General features: G+C 55.4%; 1 protein-coding gene across 1 annotated transcript; it reads left to right on the forward strand.

Annotated features, from left to right (window-relative positions):
- The first annotated feature begins 18,107 nt into the window (after window positions 1-18,107).
- On the forward strand, window positions 18,108-23,448 carry LOC139010212 (stanniocalcin-2). Its single transcript, XM_070414390.1, has 3 exons — window positions 18,108-18,368; window positions 20,429-20,571; window positions 23,233-23,448. Exons 1-3 carry the CDS (start codon window positions 18,218-18,220, stop codon window positions 23,446-23,448), a joined length of 510 nt encoding a protein of 169 aa, XP_070270491.1. The 5' UTR covers window positions 18,108-18,217.
- The last annotated feature ends 718 nt before the right edge of the window (window positions 23,449-24,166 follow it).

The following is a 24,166-nucleotide window of genomic DNA, read 5'->3' on the forward strand; positions in this document are numbered from 1 at the left end:
CCTAAAAATGGACTCATTCCTGCGAATGAGAAATCAGGGCACTGTCAGCCGGAGCATAGGTGAGGGAGGGTGCGGGAGTCGTGGGGGGCAGGGTGGGGGCACAGGGAAGGGGAGGAGCAGCTCCGGGCACAGCTGGCACGGAGGCCGGAGCCCCTCCACCGGAAGCTCCTGGGTCAGTGACGCGATTCTAAAAGAGACAGAGGAAAGCAGAGGCGTGGCTCAGTGGTCGAGCGTCGACCTATGAACCAGGAGGTCCCGGTTCAATTCCCGGTCAGGGCACATGCCCAGGTTGCGGGCTCCATCCCTGGTGGGGGGTGTGCAGGAGGCAGACGATCCATGATTCTCTCTCATCATTGATGTTTCTATCTCTCTCTCCCTCTCCTTTCCTCTCTGAAATCAATAAAAATATATTTTAAAAAATAAGTACATAATTAAAATAAAAAGTAAATCCCTCCTCAAATGTGAACATATTCTAATCACCTATGTACGGTGCCATGGGGCAGCTGGGCTCCAATGACTCCTCACCCTACGCCCAGCAGAAGCTGGATGTAGGCCCTGGCACATTTCTGGTTGGCCTCTAAACATCTGGCCATACGTTGAAATAGTACAAAAGATGCCGTTCCCACTGTAATTTAAATATTGACGGTTTATATACATATAAGGCTGTGACGTCAGTCTTCGAGATGTTTCCCACGGAATCTAAAGGCCGTGGAAACGTGATACCCACCGTCAGCTTTTTAAAAACACACGAGCCAGCTCTTCTTCATAAGTCAGAGGAGTACATTCTCCCTCCTTGAAATCTTATTTGCTTTTCCTTGCAGAATTTTATTCTAATGCAATTTTTACAATAGAGAGTATTTCATTAATCACCCTACAATAATTCGATGCAGGAAATGCATATAAACGCAGATGCTGGCTTACTTTTTAATTCCTGCAACCGTTAGACCCTGTGCGTTTAAATCTTTTCCTCTGGATTGAGCCACCCTCGCAATCATTATTGGCACACAATTGTTATCGATACATTAAACACGTTGCTGTGTACGTGTTAAACACACACAATTTATTAAAACTGCCTTACTCGGACTGAGGGAGGGCATGAAGGTTTCACAGGCCCCACTACTCTTTTCTTCCTGAAAACTCTTGGGCTTTTTTTTTTTAATTTTTTACATGCCTGCCAGCAATAAATAATGTTAATGATTCTGTAATACGGAAGAAGAATTTTCATTGAAATGTGTCTATACTCATAATTGCTATACTCTTTTATTTTTTTAATTCCTCCTCTACTTTGTTAATATTTTTAAATATATTTGTATTGTTGACAGTATTACAGATATCTCGAATTCCCCCGCTCCCCCCACCCTCCACCCCCGGGTCCCCATCCCACTATTTGAATGTCACTGATACTCCAGGGTGAGGGAGGACTGGGTCTTTCCTGGCGAAACGAGAGAAGGGCATCGGGAAGGAGCAGGAGGAGAGGACGGGGCTCCAGGGCAGGTGGGCAGGCGGGTGCGTCTGTGAAAAGGACCCTTCAACGGATCGCTTTGAAACTTCCCCTCCACCTGCAGGGGGACCAGGTTTGAAGATCAAGTCACAGGCCAGTCAGGTAAGAACAAGACGTGATTTCAGTCCTTCGGGAGTTTGCCTCTGGATAAGGCCACAGGCCCTACCCTCTGCACCTGAGACCAGGAGCAGCAACAGACCTAGAGAACTGTCCAGGGTAATGGCTACCCTGGGCAGCAGAGGGGCCCCGGAGACCTGCACGCCTGCCCCCCAGAACCTGTGGCCGTGTCACCGTACATGGCAAAGGGGGATGAAGGCTGCTAATGAGCTGGCCTCCGATTAGATTCGCCCGGATTGTCCAGGGGCCCAGGGCCACCAGCAGGGCCCGTGAGGATGAGGAGGGAGGCGGAGAGGTGATGGCGTAAGGATGGAGGGCGGCGGCCTCCCTCGGTGGGAACAGCGGGAGCTCATTCCGCTTCAGAGGCCGCCACGCAGGTGGGATTTCTAACCTGCACACGGCGAGTTAACGCACGGGTGTTGTCTGAAGCCTCTGGCTTGCGGTTCTGTCCCAGCAGCTGCAGGAACCTCCTACCGTGGAGAAACGCTGCCCACCCGGGGACCAGGAGTCCTGGCAGCTCAGGAAGAGGCGCGACTCCTGCCTGTGGACCCAGCGCCTTCCAGCATGGCCTGGGGAGCGGCCAGTGTGAGGACACAGGCGGGAGGCCTCCCAGCCGTCTGCCACTACCGTCCCACGGCCACCCTTGTCGTCTGTGGGGCCCCAGCATGTCTGAAGTCTAATCCACACAACATTGCAAGGTGTACTGATCCCCATTTTACAGCCGAGGAAACTGAGGCTCAGAGACGTGGGGGATTCGCAACTGGCCGTGGCTATTCCATGCGCCATCCGACTGCATCCTCCCAGCCCCCCTCCCCCCCACAAGCGCCCGCTGGGCAGCCCTGCCCCCAGGTGCGCTGCTCCAGCTCCCTGCCAGCCCAGGGCCACGCTCATTGACACTGTGTCCCGGGAGAAGCCACATTTCATCTGATCAGAAGTATGGTGTTCTTTTTATATCATTTTAAAACATTATGGACAGATGAACACGGTGAACTGGGAGGGGGCTATTTGCCAAAAGAATGTGTATAACAATCCCCTTTCCGTGTAAATGCATCGTCTACACGTGTCTGATCCGGGAGAACGCACACCGAGGTGCTGGCAGGGGGTGAGTCTTCCTCTGATGACCTGGGTGTTCTAAGTATTTTATAATAAATCTGCATCGTATTTGAGAGAAGGGGGAAATTGAAGTAATTATTTTTTAAAGAAATGGTTTTTAATAAGGTAAGATGCTGGGAATTCTAATGAAAGTATTTCGGCACCTAACCCTTTATTAGCGAGGGTTGCTAAGGAACCGTGTGAAGCAAACTAGGAATAACCCGAATGAGCCCGACAGGGTGAAGACAGAGCGGGCAGGCAGGCAGGCGAGCCGATGGGTCGGGGGAAGGACCCACGAGGCTGGGTCTCCGCTTGGCTCCTTCTCCCCCAGCTCACAGGGGAAAGGAAGAGGCTGTTCCCCAGAGCACAGACATTCACCCACTGAGGGCAAGAGGGTAGAGGCCGCGGCAGCCGCGTCTCCGGACGAGCCAGGGCCGGGAGGGGACTGTGACCATCAGTCCTGACTGGACACTCACCCTGGGCCAGGCCCTGGGCTCACTGCTGTTATTACCCCCGATTTACAGACAAGGAGACTGAGGCACAAAGAGTCAGGTGGCGCGCCAGTCACACAGCCAGGAGTGTCGGAGGTGGAACTCGGAGCCAGACAGCCTGGCTCCCGAGGCCGTGAGGTGGCCCCACATCCAGAGAGAGCAGGTGAGAGCTTCCAGCTGGTCGGAGCCGAGAATCAGCCTCAGGGGTGGGGGAGGCAGGGGCGGGGCAAGGGTCAGACACAGGGCGACGAGGGAGACTGACGTCGAGCGGTGAGCACACGATGCAAAACACGGTCGTGTGTCCGAGGATTGTACATCTGAGGCCCACAGAACTGTATTACCCAGTGTCACCCCAACAAACTTAATCAAAGAAAGGAAGTACTAGGAAGACCCAGGGCAGCTTCCAGAGCCAGGGTGAGAGTGAGCAGAGGGGCAGCCTCCCTCCGCAGAGCAGAGCGGGAAATGGAGCCGGGAAGAGGACGGTTACCGTGCGCGGCCACAGAGAAAAGTGTGAGACCTTCTGTTGCCATTTATTTTACTAATTTCTGCTCGCTTTGTCGTTTCTATACATAGGGGCTTGTTTGACTTCCGCATTCGCCTGCGGGATAGGAAAGCTGCGTGGTGCCTGTGTCTACGGGTGTGCGACGCGTGCACAAGTGTGCATCCACGTGTGTGAGCGTGCTCGTGCGTGTGCATGTGCGTGGGTGGTGTGTGCACGAGTGTGCGTGCACATGTGCCCGTGTATGTGGACACGTGTGCCCATGCGTATGTGCAGGGGGCGCATGGGTACGTCGGCACACGCCGGCACCACGCCTGTGTGCCATGGGTGGACGAGCCATGAGCGGCCTCCCCGTGAGGAGCCTGGCGGCGACCATCGCCAAAGCGCTCGTGTTTTCCCAGCGGCAACCTGGCCTAAATCCTCATGGGAATTAACCAGCCTCCCGGAGCCAGCCCTGCACCCGCCTCAAAGTGGCCGCGGCCGCCCCCGCTGTCTCCCCGGCGCCCACAGAGCCCCGAGGACAGAGCGGCTCAGTCCCAGGTGCTGACAAGCTGGCAGCGAGCCGGGCTGTGGCCGGCGGCAGCGGCGGGACTGCCAGGGCTCGGCCAGCGGCCCCTCCTTTCTGGCCGGCACTCGCCTTGCCTACATTCCTCCGACCCGACGACCCGACGGGAGAAAAGGTCGCCTACTGCACCCTCCCTGCTGCTGCCCAGGGCGTCATGACCGCGCTGCCAAGCGGAGCCCAGGCGCCGCGGCCCGGTCACCGAGCCCTCTCTCCGGACGGGCCGGACGAGTTCGCCGCACGCTCCTGAGCGGGGCTCTTCCGGCCGTGGCCATGGCCGCACGCACGCCTGTCCCCCTCACGTTCTGTACCTGACCCCGCGGGAAGGCATCCCACCTCGGGAGCCTTTCTTGGAACCAGGCAAAGGGCAGAAAAGCAAGGCCTGGCAGAGATCTCCTAGCAAGCGGGGTCCTCCTTGCCTAATCCGGTATTGTCCTTACCCTCCCAGCACACGCAGGTCCTGCAGCCAAGCGCGCGCAGCCTTTCCCCAGCTCAGACCTGACGAGGCGCCTCCCCCAGGGCAGCTCAGTGTGAGAGCAAGACTCACCCAACGACAAGCAAGGCACCACAGACATAGCCTGTCCACAGACTTCTGTAACCCGAAGTCACCCCCCACCCCAGGGAGGTCCCTGTCCCATCTGCGCAGCCAGAGAGCTCTGGGGCCACTTCGGAAGCCAGGCGAGCGGGTGTGCAACCTGGAGAGAAAGTGCAGGCAGGTGCGCACCGAGCATCGGGTACCCTTTAAAGCAGCCGGAAGAAAGGCTCGGTTCCCCCAGAAGGAAGGTGCGGAGTCAGAACAGGCCGGGAGGGAGAGTGGGTCATGCAGAGGAGGGGTGGGCCCATCTTTAGAGCGAAGGAGGGGGAGTTGTGTGCACAAGCAAGTGTCGCTGGGGACTAAAGCCACCCTCCACCACAGACAGCTGATCGCGTCTGCTCTGCCCCAGGCCCCGGCTGCCCGTCTCCTGAATGCGAGCAGGTGCCAGAGGCCAGGCAGCATCCCAACAAAGGGGTGAGTAAGGGGGCCCCATCCCCTGGGACCCTGTCTGCCCCCTCTGAGCAAGTCAGCACCCCTTCTCCTCCCAGGCTTCACCCACCCCCGGGAGACCATCAGGGCCCAACATCCTTGTTTCAGAGACGAAGGGGCAGGCCCCACCACACCACACGCGAGGGGCGGCGGCAGGGCGGGCACTCAGGCTTCCCTGGGCCTGACTCTTTGGTGGCACCATTTACACGCAAGGACCCATCCCAGGCACGAGTCTGGCTGCCTGGCTCTCGGTGGCCCTCAAACTGCGTTTGATAAGACAGACCCCAAAAAGCACCCAGTCACAAGAGGGGTGTCATCCCAGGCCGAAGCTGACCCACTTCCCGCTGTAAAAGGGAAGGTGATTGCTGAACCCTCCCCCCCAGGCAGCCCGGCTTCCAGGACCTCCCGACACTTCTGGGGCCTGTGTGCCAAGATCTGGGCCATCCAGTGTGAAGTCTTTCTTTCTTTTTCTTTCTTTCTTCCTTCCTTCCTTCCTTCCTTCCTTCCTTCCTTCCTTCCTTCCTTCCTTCCTTTCTTTCTTTCTTTCTTTCTTTATTATTGATTTCAGAGAGGAAGGGAGAAGGAGATAGGAACATCAATGATGGGAGAGAATCATCAATAGGCCACCTCCTGCACGCCCCACACTGGGGATCAAGCCCCCAACCCAGGCATGTGCCCTGACCAGGAATCGAACTGTGACTTCCTGGTTCATAGGTTGACACGCAACCCCTGAGCCACACCGGCCGGGCGGGTGTGAAGTGTTAAATGCCTGAATTCCAAGCTGGTGAGGCCAGGCGTTACCCATAGGATGGTACGTGAGGCGGGGGAGACTGGAAGGGCTAGCAGAGATCCGAGGTGCATTGTAGGAGGGCTCTAGAGCCACACCTGGAGCCAGGAGGGAGCAGAGCCAGGCCACTGTGCGTTCAGGTGCAGGTCATGGGCCAGCCGGCCACGCACTCTAGAGATTATTTCTGTAACAAAATCCAATGATCCTCTGTCGCTGGATGGGGGTGATGGTTGCACAAGGTGAATGGACTTCGTGCCACTGGACTATACCCTTAAAAATGGTTAAAATGGTAAATGTTACGTTTTGTATATTTTACCACAATAAAAATGCCTATCTCCCCTCCCAAGTTATACTTCCATTTGTCAAAAGGACAGGAGGCTCCCTGGCTGGTGTGGCTCAGGTGGTTGGAGCGCCATCCTGAACACCAAAAGGTTGTCCGTTCGATTCCCAGGCAGGGCACCTGCCTAGGTTGCAGGCTTAGTCCCCAGTCGGGGTGGGGATGGGAGGCCATCACTGATGCTTCTGTCTCATATCTCCTCTCTCTCTCTCGCTCAAAAAAAAAAAAAAGAATAAAAACATTTTCAACAAAGGACTTTTTTTAAAAAAAAGGACAAAAGGAATAAATTATAAATTCCAGGACTGCCTACCCTGGGTCTCAAACCCTGAGAAGAGTGAAGATGGGTAACTTTTATTGAGGGCATTTACTGCGTTCAGATATTGTACTAAGTCCTTGTATCAACTCACCGCAGCCCTACCAGGTGGATGTGAAGCATGGTAGCAGCCGTGCTTGGGTAAAAATTGCTGTTTAATATTTTAACCCTGCTGACTTGGCTTCTGTAGTTATGTGCTTGCTAAAATAATAGAAAAGTTATTTTGATTTTCTGAACTTATATAAGTTGTCCCATTCGATTGAACACTCCATGGATTGTGATTTGAATAACCCCATGGAGAGTGATCTTACTGGTCTTTCAAAATACATTCCTCTGCACCTGGAGACCAGGACAGCACAATTACTCTAAATGGCCTCAGTGGCTCCAGATAATGTGTTTCCGTTGACTCAGTGGTCCCAGGACCTGACCAGGACAGCACAATTACTCTAAATTGCCCTCAGTGGCTCCAGATAATGTGTTTCCGTTGACTCGGTGGTCCCAAGACACAAAACTATAATTAATCTTTGTAACTAACTTGCTCAATCTAAGCTTCTATAACAAACTGATTTTTGCAAACCAGGTTCCTCATTCCAAACCTCAAGATGTAATCAATACCTTTGTGATATTTGCCTATGTAAGTCTGATGTTTCGGCCATTTGGGCACTACGAGATTTGGAGAGCATTGCCCCCTCGTAGTCCCGGCTTTGAAATAAATGTGGCTCCTTAATTCGCCTTCTTGAGGCGTCCTTGTGTGATTCGCGGGGTACAACAGATGCTGTTATGACGCCCATTTTACAGATGAGAAAAAGCAGCCCAGAACTTCAGTAGCTACCCCCTAGACCAGTGATGGCGAACCTTTTGAGCTCGACGTGTCAGCATTTTGAAAAACCCTAACTTAACTCTGGTACCGTGTCACATACAGAAATTTTTTGATATTTGCAACCAGAGTAAAACAAAGACTTATATTTTTGATATTTATTTTATATATTTAAATGCCATTTAACAAAGAAAAATCAACCCAAAAAATGAGTTCGTGTGTCACCTCTGACACGCATATCAAAGGTTCGCCATCGCTGCCCTAGACAGCAAGTGGCAAAATCCAGGATCTGAACCCAGACGGTCTGACTGCAGAGCCTGCGTGCCTGCCACCACCCCTGTCCACTGAGACGCTAACTCTCTAAACAAGAACAACAAAAACATGTGGTCGACTGACCAGCCACCCCCCTCCTCGACAGTCTGGCTTCCCAGAGAACAGCAATCCAGACAGCTGGCTGAATTTTATTTTTTTCCATTTTCATCCAGATGTTTGGCATCTCAGAAACAAGAGGATGTGCCCATGACCCGGAGCCACTAGGGAACTGGAATCTGCCACCGACAGAAACACCGCCGTCGCGCAAGGGCGTCCCCTCATGAGTTAACGTCCTCTCCCAAAATGTTTGCCTCGCCGCCCAGGCCACTGGGCTTTGAGGACCCATTTCCGACAGTTCAGGTCCAGCAGTAGCCAGCAGACATCCTGCCTGTCCTCCATCCAGGATCTGCTGAAGTCAGATCGGATTTTTTTTTTTTTTTTTTGCATCACAAATAACAAAAGTCATGCATATTTTAACTTTCTCTCTGGGATTAGAGTAAATACATAATTTTGGCAAATTACTCAGAATTACGGGCTAGCAGCATCTGGTTCAGATATCCTCAAGTAAATTATTGGCACGGTCTCGGCCGCATTTTTTAATTTTAACCAAAGCGTTCTCGGAGACATGTGTTTTCTGTCCCGTCTGCATGCAATCAGTTTGCGAGGGCCGTGGCATTTTAAACGGGGGTTTCGGGAAGGAGCCGGCATACCTGGGCGCCGCCCGCAGGCCTGGCAGGGCCGCGTCCCGCCTGGCGTGGGGAGGCGGCGCGCCTGTCCCTGTCTGCGGCTCCCGGGACGAGAGAGAGCCCGCAGGTACTGTGTGTCCACACTCCTCGCCCCGAGTTCGGCTCCCAAATTACATGCCTCGCTTTCGTGTCAAGTCCAATATAGCTTCCTTAGCAGTTTTTCTCCCTCCGTATTCCACATCAAGAGCACCCAATTACTTTTATAAATACTTGCTTTAAAAATATCACAGTTTCCTGCTGCTTCGCATTCTGAAGGGCTGTGCAGGATTTTAGACTCTTCTCAACCTCCCCAACGGGTCCTATTTTACCAACAAAGTGTGCTTTTCTGTAAACCCTAAGCACAACTCCTCTTCGGGGACTTGTTCCCCCTGCCCCGACTCTTCTTTTCCCCGTAAAAACAACAGGAATGAAAGGAATTTAGGTCATTTCAAAGTCATCTGCAGCGCCCTGTGCTCATGCGCTCCGCCTCGCCCACCCACCAGGGTGGTGGTTTTGGTTAGAAGAGAAAGCCTGAGGGTTGTCAATTACAAGCCACCCAGCAGAAGGTAGAGTGGGGTTCTGCAGTGGGTCTTCCAGAGAAATTTCCAGAAAGGCCTTGGCTTTTGTGGACACTGAACAGCTCCTTCGCTCGAGGCAGGGGCTCCCAGACTGAATGTCCACCGGGGTGGCCAGGCCACGTGCGCGTGGTGCAGGCTGGCCGCCGGGTCTCGAGAACGCCCATCCTACACGCCACTCAGCCATCTGCATTCCTAAGGCGCACGTGTGGTTTTCCACTTGGAACTGCGTGGACATGCCCAAGGGGTGGCCACGTAAGAAGCAAACGTTGCCCACCTCGGGGCTCCGTGGACTCGTGTGCCTTGGGCTCCGAGCCATTAGCGGGAACGGGGAAGGGGTGACACTGCCATGGCCTGTGTCCGACGGTTCTGGTCAGCAAGCCAGCTTCTCCGAGCCTCCTACGGAGACGCGACCAGTGACCGACGGGGCCCACGGCGCCCACGGCGGGGCCCACGCGGCCACGCTCTGCTTGTGCCCAAGCAGATTCTGAGCGCCGAGGGTTTATCTTTGCCCATGCTCATGGGAACATTATTCAGGAACACTGTGCACGCACAAAAATAAACCTTTAAAAATACCATTTGGACGACACACACAGGCAAAGGGAAGATATTTCTCTTTCTACTCCAGCAGTCCATTAAGGCCGTTTCAGAAAGGAAATGCGGTAGCTACTGGCACACAGGAGCCTGCACGTCAACCAGTGCCCAGTTCTGACCCTCACAGCTTCCCCCAGAGGCAGCCCCCCACGCGCCCCCCCCCCCCCCCCCCACCACCACCACCACCACCAACCAAGGTGAGGGAGGAGGCCGCTCGCCAAGCATTCCCTGCCCAGCAACAGCAGGTCACGGTTCTTGCTCACATTTGACTGTGGGCCAGAGAATGGCCACAGCCACAGCCACAGCCCCTCCGTAATCACTGGGGGAAAGAACGGCCATTCAGTGTCCGCAGATGCCGAGCACGGAGCGAAGCATTTGGACACACTATCTGATTTGATTCCTATGAAGTCCACAGTATTATCCCCAGACTTAGGCTGAGCAGACTGGAGCTCAGAGAGGCTAAGTAACCAGGCCCCCATCACACAGCTATTCAGAGTCAAGACTGAGATTTGAACCCCATGACATCTAGACCCAAAGCCCCTCCCCTCCCCACCTGCCCAAAACTGTGCCCACACACATTCCTGAGATCAGCTCTTCTTGCCCTTCTTCATCTCCGCCATCAGCTAGCTGACATCAAAGGACAGCATCACCCTCTTTCACATCGCTCCCAAACACCCACCAGCATCGGGCCCACAGCGAAGGTCATGGCTCGGTGAGGGCACCCCCATTCTGCTCACAAGGTCTCCCCTTCGGGCCAGCCTCTGCCTTCCCCTGGGAGGGGGCTGTGTTCTCCTTTATATATTCTTTTCCTCATCGATCACTAGCTTCTTGCTTTAGCTTTATGTGCCTAATTTATCTTGGTACCCACTTGTTTTTGTTTGTAACCTTGCCAAAAACAAGAAGAATCAGAAAATATTCTTGGGCTTTCTTTTAGATTATAATCTTATCTTTGTTCTTTTCTATTTCTTTCCTCTGAGATCTTTTTGTTTTCTCTCATTTACTTTTCTCTCTCCTCAGTTCTGCCTTTCTCAAGGTTTTAAGGTCTTAGGGAGAAAAAGTAAAACCACACACACACACACACACACACACACACTTCACACTTGTGAATGAATATGACTGAATGTGTCCCCACCCAAAATTCATATTTGAAACCCTAATCCCCAGTGTGATGGTATTTCAAGGTGGGTCTTTGGGAGATAATTATAGATAATGAGGGTGGGGCCCTTGTGATGGGATTAGTGCCCTTACAAAAAAAGGAGGTGATACAAGATTCCCCCACTCCCTCTCTCTCTTCGTGCAGGCGCCAAGGAAGGGGATGTGACTACGTAACCAGGAAGCAGGCCTTCACCAAGAACCCAACCATGTTAGCCAGCACCCTGACCTCCAACTTCCAGCCTCTGGAACTGTGAGACATAAATGTTTGTTGTCTAAGCCACCAGTCAGTGATATCCAGTGAGAGCAGCCCCAACAGACTTAATAGTTAAGTTCTAAAGTCTTCAAACAAAGTGAAAATCTTAGGTGGTCAAAATTAACCTTAAAAGTCCCAGATATCACACACTAAATACAGTATCCGTGTCATGTGTCCTGTCCAGTAATTTGTTTCCCCACTGAATGTTGAGAAGCACCAAGTACCACTTGAGGGGAGAATAAACAGAGGGGTTATGATGATGTCTCTCATTCAGACTTGAAAGCAATCATCTGCCCGGGCGGGTGGCTCAGTGGGTTGGAGTTTCATCCTTTACACCCAAAGGTTGTGGGTTCAATTCCCAGTCAGGGGCATGTACAAGAGGCAACCGATGGATGCTTCCCTCTCTCTCTCTTTCTAAAATCAATAAACATGCCCTAGGGTGAGGATATAAAAAAAAAAAAACAACTATCTACTCTTAATGCTGAGGAGGGTGGGTGGGGAAAGAGCTGGGAATGGCTGGAGACTTCTACACGGATCCTCCTGAAGGGGTCACTGCGTTTTTGTTTTAATGTTTTGCCTCTGTAACCTTAGGCCCCAGCCCACTAGAAAAAAGGATCATCATCGTTTACCGTCGGGTTCCAAAGGAGCCTTTTTCGTTTTTATGAATAACCTATAGAACAATAAAGGGCTAGTTTTAAAACCTTATTAGAAAAGTTAATAATTTTAACACAGTGAATTCTCATTGCCTATTTCCCGGGCTTTGAAGGTATATAGACCCAAAATGGGCAACGTTCTCTGAATGCAACTGACTGTCCACCAGTTGTCATGGGTGAACCTGGGACAGAGCCATCCCATAAACACGGTTCCGGATTCCAGGTACCTCGCTAGCAAACTCTAGCTGATCATTCGTTCTGGCTCTTCTCCCACTTGCGTCATAAAGCTAGTTACTTCTGCAACCTGTGACGGCTCCTAATGTGAAAGAGAAGGCGGTCATCTTCTCTTCTCCATAACTGCAAAGCATTTTCATTTTTAAGTTTATAAACACCAGGCAGAGTGATGAGTCCAGTCATTCTGTTTTCATTTCCATATCACCTGCTTCCCTTTGATCACATGTGTAAACACGTCTGACTTCATCTGAAGCTACAAGAGCACTGGCCCCGTTCCTTCAGCAGAGCAGGATGATCCAGGCGGTTGTTGTAATATAGTAACTGGTAAAATCCTTTTTGTTGAACTGGATGAGAAAACCCTACTTTCTTTTTCTCCCCAGAAACATGTTGTTTATTCATCGATTCTGGAGTTCTTGAGAAAATTCAGCCAGATCATTGTCTTGTGAGGCTCACAGCCCGAGACTTGACTTATGAAACCCATTTTACTGTTCTCTTCAGAGTCAGCCTCGCTGCTGTCTCCTCTGATTGGCTACCTACTGTCAACCATTTTCCTGTGCCAATTTTCTTCTCTTTTCCATTTTGTGCAGGAAATAAAAATGTCTATCTTCTCAACTGTCTGCAATGAAAGCAACACTGAAACGACAAAGATGGTGTCCTGTGCCTTCTTTTCTTAAAGGGAGAGGGAGAGAGAGAGAGAGAGACATCAATGATGAGACTCACTGATCAGTTGCCTCCTGCACGCCCCCTACTGGGGATCAAACCTGCAACCCAGGCATGTCTCTGATGGAATCGAACTGTGACCTCCTGGTTCATAGGTCAACACTCAACCACTGAGCGGGCCCGGAGGCTTCTTTTATACCTTCTTGAAAGACGCCGTGATACTCTCAGCAATGAACAAGAAAACTGAAGGATCCTCCAGCATCCCTCCATTTCTTATTATTTTAATGTTCTAGCATAATTGGCAATAATTGATGAATAACAAAATAATTCCTACGATGACACAATGAAAACTCTTTCAAGGTAATAAGAAAAATGAGATGACTAAAACCCCATGAAAAATCTTAGATTTATAAGTGGTTCCAATGGGCCCATGTGGCAAATTCCAGACAGGTTGAGCTTCATGCTGTTTTTGTTAAAGAATAAACGTTTCTTTGATCTTTGAGAGATTTCTTTTTAAAAGGACAGAAGTCATGAAATCTCAACCTTTACGAATAATGGGAACTTCTCAGAAGGAAGAAAACACTAAGATTGGGGTCGGAAAACAAAACTAAGGTGGGAGTCCACGAAGATTTGGTCGGACAGTTCCCTCCACGGGGCCGGTTAAGTCCATCCATAGATTTGGTGATTTCATGGAAGATTTTCCAAATCGGGAAAACTGCCCCACAAGACGGCTCTTCCTTCATCCACTTGAAATCCAACAGTTCTCCGATCAAACTTGACCTGTCACAGAGAGCTGCACCGCATTCCAACACCACATGGCCCACCCCCAGGCTCCACCCGTGTCTCCCTACCCCCAACCACCACCCCCGCCCTCCGCCACCATGGGGACCAGGCGGCCCCGCCCGCCCGGGGCATCTCCCTGCAGGAGTTCCACTCCACACACGGTGAGGAGACCAGACTTAGGACCCGGGAGCACGGGAGGCCTCTGGAGTGCTGTGCGGCCTCGGAGCGAGGCACGGACAAAACTCAGACCACAGCCAGACGCCCCGTAGACACAGCTGTTTCACTCTCCCCAGCAAATGGAAGCGTTGCGGAGCAGACGGAGCTCCCTTCTCCTGGGGTTTTTACAAATCTTTCTCACCTTTCGTGTTTTCAATCCGTCCAGAGAGACGGTTTGACTATTCATCGCTGGCGCAGAGGAAGGGGTCAGTTCACAGAGGTGGTGGTTCCCAAACGCTGGGAGTCGGCCCTCTGGGGAAACTCGGCATATAGCTCCCTCCAATGAGCAGCATGGTAAGTGACGGCGAGCCTTCCCCAGCAGCCCAGCCCGACAGCGGCCTTCCCCGCTCAGGGTGTTGTTGACGCCCTGGACTCCGGTAGGAAGCGATGTTGTTGCGGCCCTGACCAACGTGCCCGCACACTGAACACACCCCCTTCCTCCTGAATCCCATCTCATGAACCGCCCGTTTAGTGAAAGAAGACAGAGGGGGAAGGTGGGGACCTCTTAGGGTGCGACCCCGGCTTTCAAGAAGCCTGGAGCCTATCACAGCAGTGGGCTCTTCTGTCTTTTCCAATTTCACGGGGACGCCTTTCCTCATTCCCTCCACACCAGCGTGACGCTAAGGAGCCGTGAGGAGGGTAGATTGGGGGCTCACCTGGGAAGGTAGCAAAGAATGGGGAGAAAAAGCAAAAAAGGTGGACAGGGATTTCCAGGACGGGCGATTACATCGCGTGGTTGTGAGAAGTCTGCCTAAATCAGCATGGACTGATTCGCTAAGACAATCGAGGAGAAGGCAGGAGACCCAATATTAGTGCCCCAGGCCCTGGAGTCAGGGAGAGAGGAGAGTCCACTAGTTTGGTCAGACAGTTCCCTCGCTGACCATGAGGTGGTGCCATCAGCCCAGACAGTCACCCCAAGGGGGCAGGGCCTGCAGTAGGAGGCACGCTCCATGTGGAAGCCACGTTACCCACCCAGGCTCTAGAACTCACAGAAAACCGGGACTAGGCAGCACAGGTCAACCTACGCGTCATTGCCTCCCTCCCACAACTGTCGCATCCTCCACGGCCCCACTTGCTCACGCCTGAGCAAGAGCACCTTCTGTGCCGTCGAGGATCCCAACCCACATGGAGTCCAGATGAAGACCTCATTCCTCTCCTCCGTAGCCTTCCGACGTCAGCACGTTTCCTGATTCCAGAAGGGAACCCGAGCTAAGAGCACCCTGCCATCCCCTTAAATGCCGTCATGATGAGGACAAGGTCTTGTATGGTGAGCACAGGTCTGTCCCAAAGGCCCTGACAGCAGGGCCCCGGACGCCCTTGCCCACCTTGCCTTCCAGTTTAACACCAAACTCAACAACCCTATTCCAGACACAAGCCCCCCATCTCCCCTCCAGCATTGATCCCTGCTGGCCCTCCCTCCTGGGATGCCCCCCTCTTTCCCTACCCCTCCTTGTCAGTATCCCCTTGCCTTCCCAAGTCCCCTCTGGCTACTCCTGAAGTGCCTGATTTTAACTGGTGAATCGGAGTTAGCGAGCAACGCATGGGTCCCACGCATCAGCCACAGAAGCCCTGGGGTGTCAGGGGGCTGGTTGGGTCTTACACTGAGGAGGGCTGATCCCGGCAGACTCCCTGCTGAATCTCTGGGCAACACCAGCTGGTCTGGCCCCGCTCCTCCCAAGTCCCGATTCCCATCGAGGGCGGACACCAGAGCCGGAAGCGCCGCGTGTGGCACAGTGTCTGTTCTCAATTCCCATTTGCTTTAGAATAACTACGGTGTTACTGTTATTCCTGTCCCCTCTCCACTCCCACTCTCATCAGCTACTCTCTGCCAACCCAGGCCTGAGTTACAGAGCTGAAAGAATGGGGAGGGGAGATCATGACCAGTTCACCATTCTGGGCCTGGGGCCTAGACTGGTAATCCCAGCAAACGGCCTACTGATGCTACAGCACGTTCTCTGCTCCCACGGGACTGACTGGCATGGGTATTCTCCTCTGCATGTCAGGCCCTGGCCAAGTGGCCTGGAGAGAAAACCTTAGGAACTAGCGCCTATTCTTGCGACACCTCGAAGGCTAGCTGGCGTTCGTCTTTTACTTCTAAAGGGGCAGGTGGCTCAGGTGGGAGACACAACTGTCCCCTGGGAGGCTGGGCAAACTGCCTCGAGATGAATGTTTTCATTCTGAGGGCAGCCCTAGGGCATCGTGGTGGCAAAGGCAGTACAGAGCGAAGGCCATGAGGAAGCAGGAGCCCGAGGCCTCCAGGTGCCCCAGCGCCCTCCATCAAGTAGACGCGAGTGCCCGCATCCCGCGAAGGTGGCCTCGCCCCCGCAGTCTGGACCTCTCCTATTGCTGTTGCTCAGAGAACCAGGTGACCAGATGCCTTTTTTAATGCCAACAGTGCTCAACAAAAGCAGGTTAGCAAAGCGAACCACCTGTGTTCATGTATTGTACCCCACCTGCCTCCACAGAAGACCCGAGGCTGCAGGAAGGCACTGCTACTGGAATCATGGGCATGAGTGGTCAGTTCTTGCCACAGCTGCAGACTCGGACCTTCAAAGTGGCCATTCATTGGGGCTCGGAAAGTAGGGCAGGGGTGGTGGACAGTGGCTCCTGACGCTGCAGCCCCCGGGGAGAGCCCATTCAGAAGGGGTCTTCCCCAACCCCTCCTCTCCTTCCTCCCGATTCAGGGCCACAGGACTTGCTGGTCAGCTGCAGCCAGCGGGGGGCCACCCCTGCTCCCCCTCTCCCTCCCCCGCCTCTGCCTCGCCTATGCCAGAGCACAGCCGGGACCCTGGGCGGGGAGCTCTGGCAGCAGCACAGCTCCCGGGAGGACGGCCCGGCCTGCACGTCTCCGCACCCCCTCCCCCAACCTCATCACATGGCGGCCCCAAAGAGGCGCGCAGTGCGTCCTGCTGTGGAGACCCAGGGACGAGGCGCCGTGGGCGGTGAGTGATGAAACCTCCCCGGCGCATTACCGCAGAGGGCGCGGGCTGGGAGGCGGGCGGGGGAGGGGGTGGGAGCTGGGACCCGGGCTCACGCTCACCTGTTCTCCGGCAGGAGGGCGGGGACGGCGCCTCCCCCAGTCCTGCGCGCCCCCCCAGCTGCATCATCGGACTGCTGGGCCCGGAGCGTTCCTGTCCCGGCCCGGCGCCGGGAGACGTGAGCGCGCACACGTACACACACGGTGGGGGCAGAGGCTCCGAGGCGCCCAACTTCTCCCCGCTTCCGTGCGCCCCTGGAGAAGGCGGGGGGTGGGGGGGGGGCGAAGGGCGGGCGTGCTTGGGAAGAGAGCTCTAACAGGGAAAGAGAAGATGGGGAGAATTTTCATGGGTTTCGTTGGGGGTGGGGATTTTTTTTTTTTTTTAACCATTTCCATGAGATGGCCGGAGAGTCCAGGGAACCCGGAGCGGGATGGTGAGTAGCGCTTGGGGAAAATGGAAGTGTTTGGAGACGCGTAAAGTTGCCTTTCAAGCTCCGACCTCCAGGGCGAGCGATGCTCCGAGGGGCGAACTCAGAGCCGCCTGGGCCTCCCTGCTGCCCACGTGGAAGCCATGCAAGTCCCGTCTGTCACCTGGGTCCCCGCAGCCGAGCCGGAGTGGGGAGAGGCGAGAAAGCGGAGCCCTCCGTGTGGCAGGACCCACCACGGCGGGCCAGGAAGAACGGGGAGAGCTGGGCGGTTGCTCGGGCCAAGTCCTACACCTAGTGCTTCTGCTCTTAAACAGTTTGAGGGGTTTTTAACGCAAAGCGCCGCAACGCCAGGAGTCCCCATCTGTGCTCAGTCTGCCCTCGGCATCCTTGTGTCCAGGAAACTCCTCCGGTCTGTCCAGCGCTGGGGGCTGGGTCTCCCACTCACACGGCGGGGAGAGGAAACTTTGCGGGTCCGGTGCCGGTGTGCAGCCAGCCGGGGCCCCGGGGGACGCCGTCCCAGGGCAGACCCTCCCTCTCGCCTCTTTAGTTGCCACCGGAGCTGCGATTCGCTTTTGTCTTTAAGCCGGTGCGGCCATTGCCCCGGAGCCCCCGCACACGCGCACGCCTCCCGGGCCGCGCTCACCGCACTCACACACACGCACGCACGCACGCACACGCGTGTCGGCCAGCAGGTCCGCAACTTTGTGGGGCGCACGCGGTGGAGCTCGGCCGCCTCGCCGAGTAGTTGGGCGCAGGCCCCGCCCCCCGGCCGTGTTGTCAAACGGGCCGGGGTCTCGGATTGGTCCAGCGGCCGGGACAACACCTGCTCGACTCCTTCATTCAAGTGACACCAGAGCTTCCAGGGATATTTGAGGCACCATCCCTGCCGTCGCCGGGCACTCGCGGCGCTGCTGGCGGCCTGGTCACATGCTCTCCGGGGAGCTCCGGGAGGGCGCCGGGTAACCTCTATCCAGCCTCGGCCGCGAGGAGGAGGGAGAAGGCGAGCGAGCAGGGAAAGTGGGAGGAGGAGGGGAAGCAGCGAGGGAGGAGGAAGGGGGGGAGGGGAGCACAAAGATCCCAGGTCTCCGGCCGGGAGGTTTACCCCGAGGACGATGTGTGCCGAGCGGCTGGGCCAGTTCGTGACCCTGGCTTTGGTGCTGGCCACCTTTGACCCGGCGCGGGGGACCGACGCGACCCACCCGCCCGAGGGGCCGCAGGACAGAGGCTCCCAGCAGAAAGGCCGCCTGTCCCTGCAGAACACAGGTAAGGACGTGCGCCCCCGTGGCGGGGGGCTGCTGGGGGACCCCACCAGGCACCCCCGCAGCGCTCCAATGCTGCTTCGCCCGGCACGGGGCGCCCACCTAGGGCCGTGCCAAACTCCCGGGGCGGCGCGGGGCGGGCGAAGGAGAGCGTGAGGCGAGGCAGGTCCGCGCCCGGCTCCGCACGCCCGGAATCCGCACGTGCTGGCGGGTGATGAAATCGCCGGGGCAGGACTTGTTGCTGTCTGCCCTCCCCGGGCCGAGGGTAACTGAGGCAGCGCCTGGCGCGGCCGGTGCCGACCCCGGGCTCCCCTGGCTGATGCAAAGCTTCCTGCTCCGCCCCGGCCGCCCCGCGGGAGGCACGGAGGGTCCCGAGCCGGGCTGCTCGCTGCTGCACCGGGAGAACTTCTCTCCCATCTGGCCGGCCGGCCGGCGGCGGCAGGACGGCTTCCCCCTCCTCAAAAGATGCCCGACATCCGAGAACTTTGTAAGGCAAGATGTTGCTTGGCGAACTTTCCTTGGGGGCGGGGAGGGGGGGAGGGGGGGAGTAGTGCAGAACAGACTTCTGCGGCCACCGACCCCCGCCTGGGGCAGGTCAGCAAGAAATGGTGACCCGGCCCCACGGTGCGCCGCCCCAGCTCAGCCGGCTCTGGGCTCCCCGGCTGCCGAGCAGAGCCCGGCGTGCAGGGCACGGGGCTGGCCCTTTCCCAGCTCCCGGAGAGAAAGGAAATCTGCCCGCGTCTCCTAGGCTGCAGGCGGCTCCCCCTTCCTCAGGGACCTGCGAACCCGGCAGCGACGGGCGTGCGCTCCCCGCACGAGCAGAAATGCACGCGTGCCGGTTAGGAACTCCCCAGCGAGCGGCCCGCGGCCCTGCGCGCTCCTGCCTGGCGCGTGGGAGGGATCACCCGCCCCGCGCAGCCCCTCCCGGGACCCTCGCCCACCCTCCCCCACTCGCCAGCTCTTTCCCTGAAAACTGAACGTAATCTCTGGAGTTGGTGACTCTCAACAAATACACGCCCCTCCTTCTCTCGGTAGCTTTACACTGAATGCGGATTATCTACTCCTACCCCTTCCTTCCTCCAAAATACACTTTTTGGATGCAATTTTGTGGTTAAAGACGTGCAATTCCGGGGGTGGGGGGACAGAAGCGTGGCACGGCAGCTAACTCCCTCGGATCTGTCCTGTCAGGGGGAGGAATTAGAGCCACATTTTGCGAAGGAGGGCAGCAAACCAAGTCTCTAGGATTCTAGGGGATTAAGTGGCATCTCAACCGGATCTCTATTTAAAAGGAGTCTCTGGCCCTTGCTGCCCATCAACAATTCTCTCTCATCATTGATGTTCCCCTCCTTCTCCCTCGCTCTCTGAAATCAATAAAAATATATAAAAAGTAAATAAATACAAGGAGGCTCTGACTACCAGGTTGGGCTTCTGCAGGCCAGCCCCCATCTGACTCTGCCCCATGTCAGCCTGCTCCGAAACCCGTCTCCCGAGGCTGGTGTTCTTAAGGCCATGGTCGGAGGCGCTGCCTTCATAGGAGTTTGGTCATGATTTTTAGGTGTTGAATCATAAGGCTGAATTGAAAGTGCTCTTTGGACGCTTGCATTTGGGGGTCAGGAAGGAAATGACTGGGATTTAATAGCAGCAGCTTCAAGCTCCAAGTAGAGAAGGGCATTTCATGGATGGCCTACTGAGGGGCAAGCTAATCATTTAAAATCAGACTCTGTGGCTTTAGAAAGCTGAACTGTCTTCTGTTCTCAAGCTACGAACTCCCACAAACACTTTAATAAGATGGGGCGGAAGAAAAATGAGGTGGTGGTCTTTGTAACGTAGGTTTGGCTAATTTTTTACAAATATTTACAACTACGGCTATTTTTCATAAATAGAATAAATGGTGACATTTTCTTTCCCTGGCTTTTTAGATCCTGAGATATTCATTCTAACCTTTTTCCCCCTTAATTTTTTTTTTTTTTTTTTTTTTGTCGTTACTTTTACTTCAGCTAACCTCCTGCATTCCGCAGCGTGGCTGAGGATTTTGTATAGCTTTGTGTGTAACTCTCATTTCAGCGGAAATCCAGCACTGTCTGGTCAGCGCTGGTGACGTGGGCTGTGGCGTGTTTGAGTGTTTCGAGAACAACTCGTGTGAAATCCGGGGCTTGCATGGGATTTGCATGACTTTCCTGCACAACGCTGGAAAATTTGACGCCCAGGTAAACACCATATAGAGCCCGGGGAATGTCTGGGGTTGGTGTAGCATGAATGACATGGTGACTGGAAAGACTTGACAACAGGTTTCCTGAGCTGCTCGGCCGGGCCGTGGTGCGTTATATCACCTGCAAGGGGCGTTCTAGGTGGAACGGCGGGGGAGCGGGGGGAGGGGGGAGAAGAGGGGGGCAGTGTCTCCCACTCCTGCCCTGCGCATCTGGAGCTGTCATCTAGGCTGAATCCTTCCCCACTCTTAACCTGTGTCTGCACAGGCAACGCGGAGTGGAGGCCACGTTGAACGATTACCTGAGGAGTCTTGGCCAAGAAGACAAAGGCCATGATAAACGGCCGTAAGGGGGCTCACCGTGTCAGGCCACCCAGGACCTGCTCTGCAAGGCCCATCACGTTAGGAGCGCGAGGTTGAGGGGGGGAAGGGCAGAGACGTCAATTATATATTCCAAACGCTATTCTCCCCAACGGGCAAGGATAGGGAGACACAGCACTGGGAGGAACCCACCCTCCCCCAGTGGGTGTGTGAGCAGGCAGCATGGAGAAGTCGGGGCCCCCAGAACCGCAGGCGTATTACCTTCCTCCTAAGCAGCAGCCCCTCCTCCCCAACCTGAAAAGTCAGAACCCCGAGTGAGGCTGGCAATGTTACACGGTGTTTTGCTCTATATAATAAATATAGGCAGGGCCTGACCCACTTAGGTGGTGCCAGGCTCCCGAGGGCAAACCCAGTCGCGTGGGGCGGGAAAAGAACCCGCAAGCAACCCGAGGGCTCCAGTGCTGACCACCCGAATACATTTCAGATGGCATGAGGCTCACCCTCTTCGTGTCCTCGCCGGCCTATAGACCAGGGGTGGGGAACCTCCGGCCCGCGGGCTGTATAAGGACCGGGAAATCATTTGGTCTGGCCCTGCCAAGGCATTGGGGGTGAGTTAATTAAATGTTTGACCAAATACAGCCGGCTAATTTTTAAGGTGACAATTTTGTATGGCCCACAGCTGATGTTATAAATACCCAAATGGCCCCTGGCAGGAAAAAGGTTCCCCACCCTGCTCTAGACCCCCCGTGAAACCCTCTGTCGTTCTCTCTCCTAAACCTCCTCTCCCACTTCCCCGGAGGGTGATGACAGCGTTTGGAGGAGGCCAGCAGTTTCGGGGTGATTTATGAACATCGCCAGTCACCATCCACTGACATCCTGTGGAGAGCCTGACAAAGCCATGCCTGGGAACCAGAAAGGGATGCGGCCGGCTGGCAGCCCACCCCGCGGAGGATGTGGGGTGGCGGAGGGGAAACAGAAACCGCCGCAGCGACGAGGCTGTGCCTCTGGGCTCCTTGAGGCTCCCCGCTAACGCGTCCCTGCCGGGTTCACTGGGACTAGGAAACGCAGTGGGAAATCCGGAGGAACGACCTGTGTTGCAGGGCCATCCCAGGGGATGTCAGGGAGGAATACGGAGAGCAGATTGCCGCAGCCCTCGCATAAATTAATCTTCTCTTTGATTCTCCAACAGGAGTATGTTCTCAGGTTAGAAGCATCCCTTTCAAGTCCCTTCTCGATGCCTAGCGACTTCATGAGCTGGCACGCCCTACCCTCCATCCTACTGGACTCCCCCTGAGAGTTAGGGGAGAGGGGGGCCGACGGGGTGGTGTTCAGTGACTAGACACTATCCGTAGACATTTCGATGGCTTCTGAGGGAGAGAACCGGAATAACCGTGCTGGCTGGCTTCCCAATCCCAACCTAAACCCGGTTCCTTTCCCAACTCCGCTCCTTCCGGGCCTGTCTAAAAACAGGGTGACCTCTCCAAGGACAGCTCGTTTCTATAGTAATTGTGGGGTGGGTATCCCACAATGCCTCTCTGCCCCCGAGGTTGGTAAGGGAGCTAACTTGCAGCCCCGCTCGCCTCCACACCCCCAACAGCTGTCTCCTTTCTAGGATGAGAGCAACCTCCCGGGTTGCCAGGAAAGAGAAGTGCGGGCCAGATGTATGCCTGGCTGCCTGCGCCTCTCCGAGGCAGGGCCGGGGGAGGGGCTGCCGCGGGGCCAGACGCTACCAGGCCCGGTGCCAGGCGGGCCTTTAGAGGCAGCCACCCTAACAGCTTAAAGGAGTCAGTCACTTTCAAAGAGGAAAAGAGTGCTCCTCCTTCCAGAACGGGGAGACAAGAGTGTGCGCTGGGGGTGCTGGGAGGCACTGCGGCAGGACAGTCCCAGTCGGCGGCCCACCTCGATGTCACTCCTGGGCTCAGAGGACAGAGGGACGGCGGGAGGTTTGGACAAGCAGGCACCTTCTACTTGGGGAAAACGCTGCTGGGAACCACCAAGGAATTTGGAATTTCCGTCTCCTCGTGTCCCAGAAAAGTTGCCACAAAGCAGCCGGCCTGGTCTGTCTGCCTTGGGGACAGGTGGCCACGGCAGGCCCAGCACGAGGGACGCTAGTAGGAGGCAGACCTGTGAGTCTCCCCAAGTGGCAGCCTCTCTGGCCAAATGCCAGAGGTCCCGTCACTCTGGACACACCTCAGATGAAGCACCAGCCTGTCACCTGCAAGGGTGTCTGTCCGCAGCCGGGCCTGGGGGTTCAGTTGTCAGAAAGCTCTGGGTGAGCCCCAGAGGGCCCCTGTCCGACTGCTGTCTCCCACCCTCTCTCCCCTCTGTTCTCCACCCTCAGGGCAAGTCCTTCATCAAAGATGCCCTGCGCTGTAAGGCCCACGCCCTGCGGCACAGGTTCGGCTGCATCAGCCGGAAGTGCCCGGCCATCAGGGAGATGGTGCTGCAGCTGCAGCGGGAATGCTACCTCAAGCACGACCTGTGCGCGGCCGCCCGCGACAACACCCGCGTGATGGTGGAGATGATCCACTTCAAGGACCTGCTGCTGCGCGAGTGAGTGTCCCTGGGGTCTGGGCCGTGTGCAGGGCCGGCCTCTCCCACCGGATGGGGCGGCGGGGGGGTGGGGGGGGGGGGGTGCGTTTACCTCTGAAAGCTCCCGGCTCCCCTGGGACTGCCTTTCCTGTTGACCTTCAGAAAAAGCGCAAGAAATTGGCACCATCGGTTTCAGAATCAAAGCAATAGAAACAGGAAGCTCTTTTCCTAAGCACAAAATGGGTGGGATTCAGAAATGCCCTTCGTCTTCCCCTCGACCAGGACCCACCGGGTCTCTGAGTATCCCCGGTAGCTCCGTGGGTGCCCCAGCAGCCCCCCCTGCAGCGAATACCACCTGCCCAGCTTTTTCCGAGGGCCAGGCATGGGGCTCAGTGCTTTCCGTGAACTTCTCACTTGATCCTCACAATAGCCCTGTTCTGGTACCATTCTCGTGCCCATTTCACAGATGAGAAAACTGAGATTCACGGAGGGAAAGGTCACAGGCAGTGAGAGGCAAAGCCAGGATTTGAGCCAGGCAGTCCGGCTCCAAACACTAAACTCTTCCAGGCCACGTGCCGGGAGCAGTAGCTTTTCTTTTCCTGCCTCCATCTTGCTCCTCGCCCTTAGAAAGTCCAGCTCCCCTTCTCTAAGCACATGAATGCCCTCCCAGGGAAAATGCAAAACAAATGTCAAAAACTCTAATCAGCCAAACACCTTTCTGCCAAAGCGAGGAAACACAGACT

Source organism: Myotis yumanensis, unplaced genomic scaffold, assembly GCF_028538775.1.
Source record: "Myotis yumanensis isolate MYYU_CA2020_CCGP unplaced genomic scaffold, mMyoYum1.0.hap1 SCAF_5, whole genome shotgun sequence".
Taxonomy (NCBI): domain Eukaryota; kingdom Metazoa; phylum Chordata; class Mammalia; order Chiroptera; family Vespertilionidae; genus Myotis; species Myotis yumanensis.

Excerpts from the sequence above, each read along its gene's own strand:
- LOC139010212 (XM_070414390.1), top strand. The coding sequence starts at position 18,218 with ATGTGTGCCGAGCGGCTGGGCCAGTTCGTGACCCTGGCTTTGGTGCTG. Across the intron at positions 18,369-20,428 it reads CCTGTCCCTGCAGAACACAG|CGGAAATCCAGCACTGTCTG; the intron begins GTAAGGACGTGC and ends CTCTCATTTCAG. Across the intron at positions 20,572-23,232 it reads CTGGAAAATTTGACGCCCAG|GGCAAGTCCTTCATCAAAGA; the intron begins GTAAACACCATA and ends CTCCACCCTCAG.